The sequence below is a fragment of the Phalacrocorax aristotelis genome, chromosome 1, assembly GCF_949628215.1.
Source record: "Phalacrocorax aristotelis chromosome 1, bGulAri2.1, whole genome shotgun sequence".
Classification (NCBI taxonomy): Eukaryota; Metazoa; Chordata; class Aves; order Suliformes; family Phalacrocoracidae; genus Phalacrocorax; species Phalacrocorax aristotelis.
The window spans coordinates 205649669-205663978 of record NC_134276.1 but is presented as its reverse complement, the minus strand read 5'-3'; the positions used below and the strand labels follow the sequence as shown (position 1 = coordinate 205663978).

Below are 14310 nucleotides of genomic sequence, written 5' to 3'. Positions count from 1 at the left end.
CCAAATAGTAGATGCTGGTTACAGGATTGTAACTTTTTGCTTCTGGAAGTTTAAGTTCAGTTGTGATTTAGGTATGCCCTCTAATTCTCCTTGCTTAACAGATGTAGCACTTTCACTTGCCCAAAATAATTTTCTCTCAATTAGTCACACTTAGCAGATTTCTTTGCCTTATATTTCCTTGAGTACTTCTTCCAAAAGTGATCACCTCCTAGAATCCAATGCAAAGCTTTTACAAAAGTCTCTCTGCGCAGTTGTCAGTCAGTATTAAATGCCTGTTGAACTGGGAATTTTCAGAGGGAACCAGTAAACTATATTAGTTAAATAACAAAAAGAAATTCTGTAATAGTCTTACTGGAAAGAATAAGCTATAATTGGTCATGTCACCATTTACATATTCAGCAAAAATTACAGTGCCTCCAACTGTAAATAAAAGCATCATCTTCTGGGATATAACTGTGGTTGTGTATTGGGAACCTGCCTAAGAATGACTCCTATTCCAGAAAAAGGTCCATTATTGCTAGTTCATACACTATCATTTTTCACAGGATATTACAATTCAGATTACAGCTTGCTTATATAGGTGTGTACATTTTTTCTGTATCAAAATACTATAAGGTATTTAAAACTCTTAGGAATACTAACTAGTATTTTTACTTCTGGTATTAATAAGGCTTAGTATCACAGTAAGCCTGTTTGTTCTCCATCTTCTTTTTACATGATCATGATACTGAGTAAAGAAAGTAAGAAGATAGCATGTATACAAGTAGGACTTATTATAGATGCCACGTACAGATTTTAAAACAACATGTGGCAGCAGGCTATTTTCATCTTCTCAGAAAAGTCAAAGGGAAATAGTTCTGATATTTTTGCGTCTGGTTAGACATTTAGCTAATTAAAGCTAGTGTGTAGGAAGATTCGCCACACTGTTACTGTAATTGTACTAATAAAGAAATGAAGTTTTGAAACATATCTGAAACATTTTTAAATGTTTAGATTATTTAGGTTATCTTTTCATACATAAATTAACATGATCAAAAACAATGCTCTTATTTTTTCAGAATGTATTTTTTTAAATCAATAAGTACATTTCAAAATCCCTTTCACAGTCTGTATGTGTCCAGGTATCTGCATACATACATGTACCTTCATGGTCACTTGGTCTACTGAAAAATTCCAGACCATTATCAAAGCAGAGTTTGAAATATATATTTCCTGTATAGGAAAAGAATATAAAAACATCCACTACGTGAAAATTTTTGTTAAATCTCACTTAAACCACTGTTACAGAATTAGCTTGCCAAAAAGGTTTGGGACTTCCTTTGTGCCCATTCAGGACGTTACATGACTGAGGTATGGAGTTTTGCAGTAAGAAACGTTCGTTACTTCGCCCTGAAGTGTGAAATGCCATTACGCACTGATTTCCATGTGCTAAGGGCGCCACTCCTTCCCATCTGAGTAAATTCATTTACTAGTTGCTGTACTACAGAAAGTCACATTTTCTTTGAAATGTTAGGATTCATCTTCCTGTAACCAGGTACCAGTTAAAGCAATATTTTATTTGTTATTAATTTCTCATTAACCAAATTTGTTTTCCTTTCACACTGTGTTACTTCTGTGCATAACTACTGATATGACCTGCTATGGGCTTGTAGCCTGATGGTATTATAGGGACTGGGTAATAATAATATTAATAATAATAATAATAATAATAATAATCACTACATTAACAGATGTTATATCAAATAATACCGCTCATTAAATAGATAACAGCTAGTACAAAGAATATATCTTTTTTAACCTTAAGAAGCTCACCGTAATAATAGCTTATATCAATGAAACAGAGGAGCTATGCAGGTGGATGCAGCTTCATCTTCCCTGTAGGCAAGATAAGTGGGCTTCAAGACACTTTTCCTGTTCTCATCCCTTCGAGCCTAATCCTGATCTCACTGATACAAGCTGGAAAACTGCACAGTATGACCTGAGGGAAAATTGCTTATGTTCATGTTTCAAAAGCGCTCACTGTTTTTGGATGCCTCGTCTATTTACCATCAGAAGTTTTGCTTCCCGATGAAAATTTGTTTTATGCAATTTTGCAGTCAGGCAGTTTGCTTTCACTCCTCAATATTGCATGCAATCCATATTCTTAAGGTTTTACCACTTTCTGGAACTAAGTCTTTTTGCCTTTCTCAGTTATAGGTCAGAAGTAAAAGCCAGACAGGATGTGAAACCTGATATCCGGCAACCTCCATTTACAGACTACAGGCAGTCCTCAACGGACTACCGACAGCCTCCGCTGGACTACAGGCATCCTCCGGTGATGGATTACCAGCAGCCACCACCTCTCGACTACAGACAGCCACCCTTGATAGATTACAGGCAGCATTCGCCTGACACCAGGCAGTACCCTCTGTCAGAGTACAGGCAGCCCCAGGTACAACCAAAATACTTACAGCACTCCAGAACAGAAAGCATTAGGTCTTTAAGAAGAGATCACGTTTATTGGTAAAAAATATGACATTATAGAAGAAAAAGGAACCTTTATTGTTTTTACTCTGAGCTACTATTTTTCTGTAGAGGAAATTACTTCAAAACCATTAATATTAATGAACTATGTGATCTGCCAAGTAACACTACATTTATAACTGTGTGACTGTAATGTTAAATAAATGATATTTTTAAGGTACTGGAGAGTTGAAATAAAGGTTCTAAAATAAGCTACCTTTGCATCAGCAGAGCAATTTCTTTTTATTCCTAGGAACATAATACAGTCATCAAATAGTGGATGTACTTAGGTCAGACTGCATTTCTACAGCACTGTTGAAAATGAAATTTTTATCTAATCTGAATAAATAAATAAATGTGAATCCCAACTGATAAAATTACATTTCTATAGGTAATAGTCTGGAGGAGGAGAAACTAGCTTGTGCAACTAGTTTCTCTGACATCAGCCATGATCTTACAAATTCAAAGAAATAAGCCTTAGATGAAGTGCTATGTTACCTTGGACAAAACTCTGCTGATGACAAATATTTACTGACAGCTCTGAAGGCTTGAAGATTTAGCCCAAAGTTCAGACTTTCAAAGAAATTCTCCTTTCTCCTTACATAAATGCAGAAAAAAACTAGAGGTCAGAAAAATATTAAATAAAAGAATGTAAACTTCTGGACACTATGAGCTGGAACCATATATAGATGGTTTCTGTGTCCATATTTTCAAAGCCACACACATAAAACATCAGTGAAAATATCCAAATTCTTAAATGGGATCCAGATAATCCTCTGAAAATTTTGTGCATTTCAGTATGTAAATAGCAAATCCCTGTCCCCATGAACATACCCTATAAGTTGCTTCTTAGTATCTAGGAAGATGCTTAAGCCACCTGTTTCTCACCATCTCCAGTTTAATTCTCTAAACACTGGTCTGCACAACCCACACTTGGTCTTGTTTTCCTCCTGCTCCCATGGCTCTTGCAGTCCTGGCTGCCAATGGATCAGAAGCAACAGAGCAAGTTCTCCCCAAACCATTCTATAGGGCTGGTAGTTAGCGTCCACCGCGGAAAAACTGGAAAGATGAATCCCAGTCTCTGCAGGACACAGACAGGGTGGTGCTCAGATCTCCTACTTCCCACCTCCTCTTTCAGGAACATGTTTTAATTGAAGTGATGAGAGTTGCTGTACTTTGTGACTCTGTGCAGTCCAGTCTGCTGATCATGTTAAGTTCTGCTGGGAATTCAGGAGGTGTCTCCTATTAATTTTTATTTGTGACGATGCTCATACAGGAACTGCCTGCTACCTCGCTTGCCAAATCAGCACTTCTTGCACAGACATAAACACTTATACTTGGTTACCATGAAAGTATTGAGGGTGAATGTAGAAACCATCTAGAGAGCTTTTGGTACCTGCTGGTTACCAATTGCTGAGTATCTTTCAGGGCGGTTTAGCCTGAGGCATTTACATTTTGCTAAAGTCTCTTTTCAGACATGGCCAAAGTCTGTCAGTGCAGAAATCTACTTTGAAAGTCCCTTTGTTTATATCAGTTGGATAGAAGCACTTTTGAGGAGATGTATTTTAAAGTTTTCTTTAAAATATACCGTGTCATTTATATGATTAATTGTTTTTCATTTTGTATTTGAATATACAGGACTTTGATTATTTCACCGTTGATTTGGAGAAAGGAGCCAAAGGGTTTGGATTTAGTATTCGAGGAGGAAGGGAGTACAAAATGGATTTGTATGTGTTGAGGTTAGCGGAAGATGGACCAGCAATAAGAAATGGAAGGATGAGGGTAAGTAAAATGCATTGTAGCAATTTTTTTCAGCCTTTACAGACATGTTTGCTGATGGGGTCAAAGAGAAAGCAGTTTTCTTCATCTCTGATCAGGTTTTAAGAACCAGTGCCAAACACCTCTAATAATATAAACTTGTCCTGGAAGAGCTGAAGAAATTATTTGAAAAATATAGTAGGTCTGTGTAGTTTCTTTGTGGAATAAATGTATTACTTCTTGTTGATAGTAGCTTTTACTGTGTAATATATTTTTCTCCTTATTCTTTCACTCATATCTAAGCAACTTAAAAATCTCCTACAAAGAATTTGGTATTTCTTTGATAATAATATCAACATAATTAACAGTTATCCGTCTAATCACAACAGCAAAATGATAGTTATGAAACCTAAGAACTGGTCTGTGTTATTTTACTAATTTAATCAAGTTGTCTGCAAAGTGTTTGCTGATTTTGTTTATTGATATTATTCAATCATGTCTGTAGGAATCAGTTTTCACTATTTGTCTGAGTAGGTCTTAGTGCATTTGAGTCCTGTATTGGTAGAAACTATAATAACAACACATCCAGATACTGAATCTAAAAGCATTCTCTTATGAAATTCCATTATTAAAAAAAAAAAAAAAAGGTACATGTTCTGTGTAGGAAAAATAACCTAATAAAAACAGATGGTTTTAATCTGTCTAGTTGCACTAAAGAAGAGGCATAAACTCATCAAGGGCTGCTAACACATCGCAGAATAGTGAGCATACAAAAAGGAGAAAACATTGATGAAAGAGACTACCAAAAGTCAACATAAAAAATGTGTTTATCTGTCTAATTAGTGCAGCCTTGTTGAACCAATATTTAATTATAAAGATGGTCAATGGAAATTGTGTTCTGTGCAGTAGTAACAGTAGATTTTGCAAATGTCATGACTGTTACACAGACTCTGTTTCATGACCCTAACAATCTCATCAAGTTTGACTTCATACTGAAAGAACATTGTCATCAGTCTAAACATACAATCAGAGACCTCCTATATATAACTCAGGAGTTTTAGTATGCTTCAAATCACTCTTAACTTGCCCACTTTGTAGAATTTTAGAAGTCAGTTGGTCCTCAGTTGTACCATGCAGTGCAAGCCCTTGGCACTGGGAGCTTGCATAAGGGAGCAATGGCATAAGAAGCCCCGTGATGAGGAAGCCAGGCAGGCAACCAACTGGTAAGGGAGAAATACTCCCACAATAATTGTTGTGTGAAATATAAGTAAATTAATGCAGCAGCTAGAACTTTAACTCAAGAATACCTTCTCTGGTGAGTATTTTCATTCCTTCCTTTGCTGTAGCACTATCACAGTCAGTTGTTAATGAAAAGCTGTGAGGTGTAGATTATCATACATAATATGATTAATGATGAGGAAAAAGTTGTGCTTGTAATAAGCTCTGGAATCATATATTTGGAAACATATGGCTAAGATTACAGACTAACAGAAGAACAACACCTTTAGAGAGGGTTCACTTCAAATAATAATCTGTATTAGGCAGAAAACTAACCAATTAAAATGTGTGTATCATCCGAATAAACTGGCCAGAACCACAGAATAAAGTTAGACTATCCACTCTGTGAATAGTCTAAATATACAAAGTGTGTACAACAAACACACAGCTTTTTTCAATTTCATTAGGTATCTATAAGTCCGGTATCTTATAGTGAAAAGTGTTAATATATTTTCTGAAATAACTTATTTTAAAGCTTTTTGTTCATGTGGCCACAACACACAGCAAAGTTTTTTTCCAGCCAGACAGGTGTAACTGATTGGGTTTTTTTCTCCCCTTTAAAAGCATTATTTTCTGGAATCAGTTTTACCCTCCAGCTTTGACACCGAGTCTTGTCGTGTATTCTTCTGTTTAACAGCCATTTTAACCCAACAGACCCAAATGGGTTTGGAATTTGCAATACTTTTGTCTCCAGTGACCTGTAACCAATGGACAGCAAAAGTTTGAGAAAAAACTTCTTCAAAACAAAACTAGAAAAACAAAACAAAAAATAATAATTCCTGAAATAATAGAGCATATAGGAAGATGAGCAAAGGAAGCAGAGTTCTGTACCATATCTCCTTTCCTAAGTTTACATCTGCTGTCAATAATGCAGGTTCATTCCCATTTCTTGGCTGGGACCACCAGCCTGCTTGCGGCAGTTCTGTGTCTTTCTGTTTCACAGATGCATCTCCATAGTAAAATATGCAAAAATCTGTTCAGTGCTTCTCACTTCACGTACCATCGTCTTTAAAGATCAGATTCTCTGATCCTAGGCTTTCAGTGCTGGGGATAATAAACCATGCTCATGGGGTAAGATCTTATCCGGAGCACTTTCCAGCTAATAGTTCTCATGATCTACTTATCTCCACTCTTGTTTTGCTTCCTGTTTCCTCCTCCTTGAAAAGCCTTCTTTGATTTAACTGAATCCTTACAGAAAAACATGAAGCAGATAATAAAAGGTGCAGATCATTCTTACAGAAAGAAATAATGCACATTACCATTATTCCCACTCACAAAGCCAAGAAAAATTAAACCAGCTAAGCTGTTGCAAAAAAACCAGATCATATAATGAAGCATGTTACCTGTAAAGCATTTAGATGTAATAAGTAAACATATTCCACGAATAATATTTTGTTGTCTAGTTATAGCCAGCAAAAGCCCTGAAAAGGCTCATTCATATTGATGTAAATCTCCCTACTTTACAGAAATAAATAAAAGAATGTAAAGTACTTTAAAGTAATAGAGCCACATCTATACTAGTGGATTTGTAAATATGTATAATCAAAGCAATGCAATCTCTAACTGAAGATAGCGCTAGATAGGCAAGTCAACGTCTATGTGTTGTACTATTAGTGGGCACTGCAAAACCATAGTGACGGGAAGAGCCCAACAGCTATATTCCACTTGGACGGGTGCTAAAAAATGTGAAACTTTATCAGCACACATTCAAAAGATTCTCAGGTCTAAGTACATATAAAAGTGCTATGCATTACAGATGCAGAGTATAAATATAAAGAAGTAAAAGCTCAGACTATAGGAAATCAGATGTAAATAAAGAAACGGTATCGAACTACCTCTTTTAAAAAAAAATAGAGTAGATCCATTACTGAGGAAGGGAAGTATGAAAGGAATACAATATACCAATAATAGGAGCAAAGAGAAATTCAACAAAAAGGCAATGATGAAACCACGTGAAGGGAGTGACACCAAAATTGGGGCATCCTCATGACACTCCGTTTGATTTTCAGGATTTTATGAACTCCAGGCTTTTATGAAGCCTGGGAGTAGATGAGAGAATAGACTCATAGAGCAAGCACTGGAAGTGATGGTCTTCCACTGCCTCTGACAGAACTGTCCAGATCTGAAAAGGCTGATGGAAGGGGAAAACATTTTCATGAAGTTTGTTATCACATCACCATTTCCAGTCAGAAGTCCTGGTCTTCGTTCCTGCTGGGAATGGCATGCTAGGTACTTGGTGTTTTTATTGGAAACAAGTCTACTGAGGAACACCCCATTTTAGGATTATGAGATCTAAAATAGTCCTTAATTGCCCTTCATGACTGATGGAGTTTCTACTTTGATTTTCTATGGAATTATTCTGGGAACCAGAAAGGTGGAAGACTAGTGATTTGATGTCATACTGGGTTCATCAGTCTTTCCAGCATATTGCTTTTCTACACAAGGATCCCTTTCTGCCAACCTATACAGACACTGCAGTGTGTCTTAAGGTTCAACAAATTATTCCCTTAAAAAAAGTTTTAAAATTTTCACAGGTTTATTACACTGTTCTTAGTCGTGGCACTTCTACATGCACTGAGACTTTTATTTGGGGTCATAGACTTGGCTTCTGCAGAAAGCCCAAGCATACATCCTGGTTTAACTTGGATTCCTCTGTCACTGGACATGGGAAGGAAATAACTGTCAAAGGACCCAGAGGTCTACAGGAAGAGGTGTTTCTTCACATGTGTCCTCTGCCTGCATGGTTGGTAAACTATTCTCAACCAGTGTTGGAGAGCCACAGCCATAATTGTGTAACTTCATATAAAACCATATGTCAGGTCATATACCACAATTAACTTTGGCAGGATTTTACTGCAATTCATGGATAAGACATATGCAGATTCATTGCAGAAGAACTTTGTAGGGGGGAGCCTTATCACTACACTGGCAGTAAATATAGATCCCTCTTAATTCCGATAGCTGAGCAGAGAGCAAGCTACAATGGTCTATTCTGAAAAGCCTACCACAGCAAGTGTTTACAAAACTTGAAACATGTGGCTCAAAATACTTCCAGTAAATTAAGTGGATTTTTGCAAAGAGTAAAATATCTTACAAATTAGGAGTAACAAAGAAAAGTTTCATTAGATCTAAGGGAAAGACTATAAAAGAAAATGCAACTATCCAAAACTTTAAATGGCAGATAGACTGAGAGCTCAGAGATCTAAAAATTTATCTCCATCCTCCTTTCTTCTTCAGGATAAGGGAGTGCCAGAAATATAAGACTCTGTCCACACCATGGCAAAAAAAGGACCGAACAGGATCACGTCTGTGCTGCATAAGACAAGGATGTATTAAAAGAACCATGAGAAATATTTGGAGAATTATTAATGCCTTTGATATCTTATCCTGAACTGGCAGGGTTCCGAGCATATCAGGACTCCATTTGTCAAGTAATCTTAACATCAGGAAAAAAATTGAAACTAGTTGGTGATGACGATATTGCAAAATAAAGCTGCAAGGCCTAGTGTCAAAGTAGGGCAAGAATATGGCACATGCACTATCAGTGATAGTAGTATTGAGTTGAATCGGCCACCAGAGATGAAGGACATAACACAGCCAAAACAGAGCACAGTCCCCACAGCCTCTGAAGAGTCAAACACTACTGGCAACAATTTTACAGGTCTATTTAGATAAGGCTTATGATAATTCATATTTTATTCTTGTCTCATATTGAGGACAATGATCAGCAGAGCTGTGCCTGCAGATCTCTATCCCTTCCTTCCTTAGAAATGGGGAACTACTGACTGCTCTCAGGAGAATTGTTAAGGATGGTCATAGTGATTGCTAGTTGTGTGAGATATGATCAGCAGATCTCTTATTGCCTTGAATGATATCTTCTGCATCCAGCATGTTTACTGAAACCAGCATCAAATAAAGAGCCTGTGGCTCCCTAAGATACAGAGTATCTTGCACAAATGGGTTTAGTGAATGCGAAATTCATGAAGAATGAGGGCAAAATGTGCTTTTTTATACACAATGTGCATCTGTGTCATTTTGTCACTTTTTGAGTTGCATCCTTTTATCACATCTTCCATGAAAGTCATACTTCTCATCTCTGACATTTCTAGTTTCATCGTCTTGTCAACTCATTTTTCTCAGTCTATGTACACCAGTTAGCCCTATCTCTAGCTTCCTCATATCTCCTAATACTACTTTAGTTTTCTCATTTGTTAGTAGATTTTTCTTATATATTTGCAGAACAGACATCTGAAATACAGGCACTGCAGAATTTTAGCTCTTTCCCGCTTTGCAGTCCTCCTTTGACTCTTCAATCCTTTGTTGCTTTTCCTGCAGTCTGTGCCTCTCTCTCTGTTTCAGTTGTACATGGTTGGAGATAAAAATAGACATAAGGGGTAGGAAGCTCCTACAGTGTCAGTTATGATCTTCTGTGTTGTTGTTGCATAGGAATCTGTGTGGCCTTGCTTGATCTGTTCTAGCTTGCTGAGTGAGCAGCACAGTGAGACTCACAACAGCAACAAACCTATGCTGTGGACAGGTTCAAGGCATTCTGCAAACTAGCACAATTTGTGTATTTCGTCCTTTCCCATGATAACAGAGTTCACACCAACCTTATTTGTGGTTATTCAGGAAACTTCATCCATCCACCTACACCAAGAATTATTCCTAGCAAAAAGAAAGAATTCAGTATTCAAGAGCAAAGGAACAAATAAGGCAGGCAGACAAGAGGGAGCCTCTCTCTTATTTGGAAGGAAACAGAACTAAAGTTTCAAATCATGGAAGGCATAATCATTACATTTGAAACTGCTGTTAAAACCCATATATGAGCATTTGACAGCATTCAAAACTGACATTTGCCTCTTTGTAAGTGTCCTAAATACAAGGACAGGCAACTTGTTCTGGTTTTTTTGTTTTCCTTTTGACAACATGACTTGCACATTCATGTTTGCAATAAGAGGGACAGAGTGCCTATGAAATGCATCCCCCGATACTAAAGCCCTCTCTTGAGCCATAGGAGACACAATTTTAAGTCCCCTTTGAGAAGTCTAGAGGCCAGGCTTTTAAACAGTAGAGTATCATGTAATAGTTGGCTATTGCTAACTATGTATGCCAGAAGAAATTAATTAGGATCAAAACTAACTCTTCAGGCTTCTCAAAGAAATAGACTGTATGTAGGCAACTATCTACCTGGGCTCTGTAAACTGTGTAACAGTGGAGTTTAACAAGGGAATATAGACCTATCTCCCTGGAACAGGGCCCTCCTGAACGTCTCAAGTTGGGCACCCAGAAATCACTTGAACTATTCTGGGTTCAGTGGATAGGCCGAGCTGAAAAGCAGGAAAAGTTTAGAGCAGCTTTAGTTAATTATGTCCCTACAGTTTCTGGAAAGGCTTTTATACCACACAAAGCAGAAGTCTTTTCCTTCTGTGTTCATCATGGGATTTTCCATTTCAGCTTTCTTGATTGCTTGTTGTTACACACATTTAGCTTGGTGTTCATCTAGTCACTTTATCACTGTAGCCATTTTTAGCAGGCCTTGATTTCTAGGGTTTTAAAAGATCAAAGTCATCCGTTTCCAGCAATTAAGGAATCATTCCCTGTCTGAGGCTTGCCTGTAATACAGCTTCCACAGACACTTCTTTTAAGTCCATATCATCATGAGTAAAGTATTATCAGGTTTTTTTAAAATGTATTTTTAGCAGCTGTTTTCTTGAATCTCACAGAAGACAAAATCCAAGTAGAAATGGCTGGGCTGCCTCATACACTGTTTTGTGGGAGTCCCATTCCATGGCCAAATTTTGCACCAGAAATCACATACAGTTCCTCTAGCTTCACACACAAGGACCATCCCCTAATCTTTGTGATTCTGCTCTCCAGGCATTACTGCTATAATTCTTTAATCCTTTCAGAACAGAGTCTCTGCAGGGTTATCTCAGCTTTTTGTAGTCCCGTTGCCAAAGGAAAGGGGTAAATATGAAAAAGCGCTGATTGTTGACAAGACTGATTGTTTCCTATCAGAAACTATCCAGTAAAAGCTCAAAAGGAAGAATGAATGATTTCTTACTCTACAGTAAATGGAAATCTTTAAGAGCATGTTGCTGTGCAGACCCCACAATTTGTACTGGCTCCTTACTGGTATAAAGCCTCTCCTGATTTCTTGTTAATGGAGAATAGAGCATCTGTTTGGGATGCTCCATTATTGATTAACCCCACATCAAATGGTTATTTCTTACAGTCTGCAGTGGAATATACCTGAGGTTTCAGTCAGTAAGTACAGCAAGCAAGAAGTAGCTCAGCTCAGCTTGATGGTGATTAGAGCAAAAAATATTAAAATAGGAGGCAAGCAGTTGTCACACAGTAGAGATAGTAGATGACAGATACAGAAGTTTCTTTACGCAATGAAGAAAGCTGCAGCAAGGAAATGGGAAGAAGGTAAGAATGGCTTGATCCGTCATGACCTTCTTACAAACATTTAGGGCAATCACTGTGTCCAAAAATAAACAAAGTTTTGGCCAGTGTAATCCAAAATTTTTTGCCATAGCAAACTTTGGACTCCTATTTTGGATCAGAAACAAAGCTGAAGACTTTGAAATATACTGCTGAATGACTTGTGCAAATGTCCAGGTCTTAAAAGGCAGTGAAGTCCTATGTTCAGAATATTGGAGAAAAGTAGATATTGCTGTTGGAAACATTCTTGCAAGTTTGCTTTAGTCACAGCAAGCATAAAAGTGGAAAGAGCAGTCGTAGGTCCTAAAAGCCAAAAAGGTCTTCCCTACGTGGTGGGCTGGGAGCAGTAGGGAGTCAGCTGCTGAGCACTTGACATGAGTGAAGGCTTGAGAAGACCATCAGAAACCTCAGTGAAAAGTCACTAATATTAGATATAAAATAATGGTGTTATGCCCACACATAGAGGACAGAAGAATGTTCCAGGAGCATACAGTGCTCCACCAGCCTCTGTTTGACTCAGTTCTTGTGCACACATCTGAAAGACAAATGCCTACAGAGTGATTCATGCCAGTTAAGTAGCCAATCTTTTCTACATAAGTAGCACTTACTCTTAAAACCTCCGGCATACCTGGCTTACTTTATGCTGTAATATAAATCTTGCCTTCATAGTAAGTGTTCAGTGAATGTCAACACTGCCATTACAATGGAGCACAAAGACAAAGATATTCTTAGTCTCATCCATTTATTCTGTGATTTGTGATCCATCTGAACAGTACAGGAAGATGTTAGCTATGCTTTCCCACCGAATTGCATGTCCCTTTGGGGTAATCTCATTCACACGCCAATTCCCAGCTACATACATCACTGTCCAATCTCACTTGTAGTGAGACTGGGTGTGATTAATCTGAACTCCAGGAATTCAACTGGGATACTCGAGCATATGAGCTGTATGCCAGCCTGTGGCAAGAGGGGCTCAATGCCAGGTTAGTGTAACTGACAGAACTCAAGGAAGAATATATTGACATGCAGACATAAAGCTGATGAACATTCTTGTATCTGCACAACAAAGAAATGCAAACTGAGGTCCTCAGGGATTCTGAATATATTTTGACAGTGCAAAAGCTTAATAAATCAAGAGTGAATTAACTGCAAGTAAACTGTTATTCAACATTTCTCAAAAAAGCTGTGTATGTTTTTCAGAATTTGTTTGCAGAAAGGTAAGGAGAAAGAATATTCCTCTCACACATATTAATTAACATCATTCTTGCAAAAATGTACTCAATTTGACACATTCAAAGTGTCCTTGTAACCCTATGCCTAATAGCAAAATCCTTCAAGCCAACTATGAAAAAGAACAAGATAATAATCTTGCTAAAAAAGTTTAGTATGAAATTTTAAGAATAAAATACTTAGTTGGCAGGCAGGCACCATATATAAATCTGTATTTCATGAAAGTTTTATAAAGGTTTTCTGGTCAAAAAAGAAATAATTAGCCCTTAAAAAATTAACAATCAAGAATGTTAGAAAAAAATATACGCACTAAATGATGCTGCTAAATGAAATATTTTGTCCAGCAACCGGAATGACAGAGGCAGCTTCTGTTTTTTCCCAAAACACAACAAGTAGAAATAGGGATAGATCACCTATAAAGATACAAGGATACAGATATTAGACCCATTCCTATAGCTGACCCAGCCCAGTATCCTCACTCCAACAAGGACAAGTAGAAGATGCCTAGGAAAGGAATATAGGACAAGTATGAAATGATTCTTCACTGGGTATAACGACATCCAAGCCCCTGGCAAGCAGCAGTTCACAGATATTTTTTTTTTATGCTGGAATTTTCATATTTAGTGTCTAGGATTATTTTTTAACCATTTATTTGAATTCGCTCTGCTTTTGACATTCCCAATCTACTATATCAATGGATTCCAAAGCTAAATGCTTGCATCGACTGAAAAAAATCCTTATTTTGTTTGTAGCTGCAACATAATATCTCCCTCATATGATTTCTTCCTCATTCTCCATATCATTTCTTATTCTATTGACCTACATCATATTCACCGTGGTCCCAATGAAGCTTACCAGTCAATTCTACCTTGCCTCATAAGGAAGCTGGTCTTTCCCCTTTACCCTTGACCATCCTCATTGGTCTCCTCCAAATCATTTCTCAGTCATTCACATTCACTTAGAGATAGAAGCACCAGAACAATCTGTCATTTTCAAGATACTGGTGCTCCTGAATGATGTAATGATGGTTTCTCCTTTACTCTCTAACCTAAAGGTTAATATTCTGTTTGCTTTTTCGACTGGGCTGACATTTTC

At 37.4% G+C, this 14310-nt stretch overlaps 1 protein-coding gene across 6 annotated transcripts in view; it reads left to right on the top strand.

Moving 5' to 3' along the window:
- The window catches only part of MAGI2 (membrane associated guanylate kinase, WW and PDZ domain containing 2), a 762823-nt gene that overhangs the window by 716518 nt on the left and 31995 nt on the right, over positions 1 to 14310 (top strand). For all 6 annotated transcript variants that reach the window (XM_075081471.1, XM_075081469.1, XM_075081468.1 and 3 more), the window contains 2 exons: positions 2191 to 2431; positions 4141 to 4284. In XM_075081471.1, the coding sequence (XP_074937572.1) occupies positions 2191 to 2431; positions 4141 to 4284 (385 nt within the window). The remainder of the gene's footprint in view (positions 1 to 2190; positions 2432 to 4140; positions 4285 to 14310) is intronic.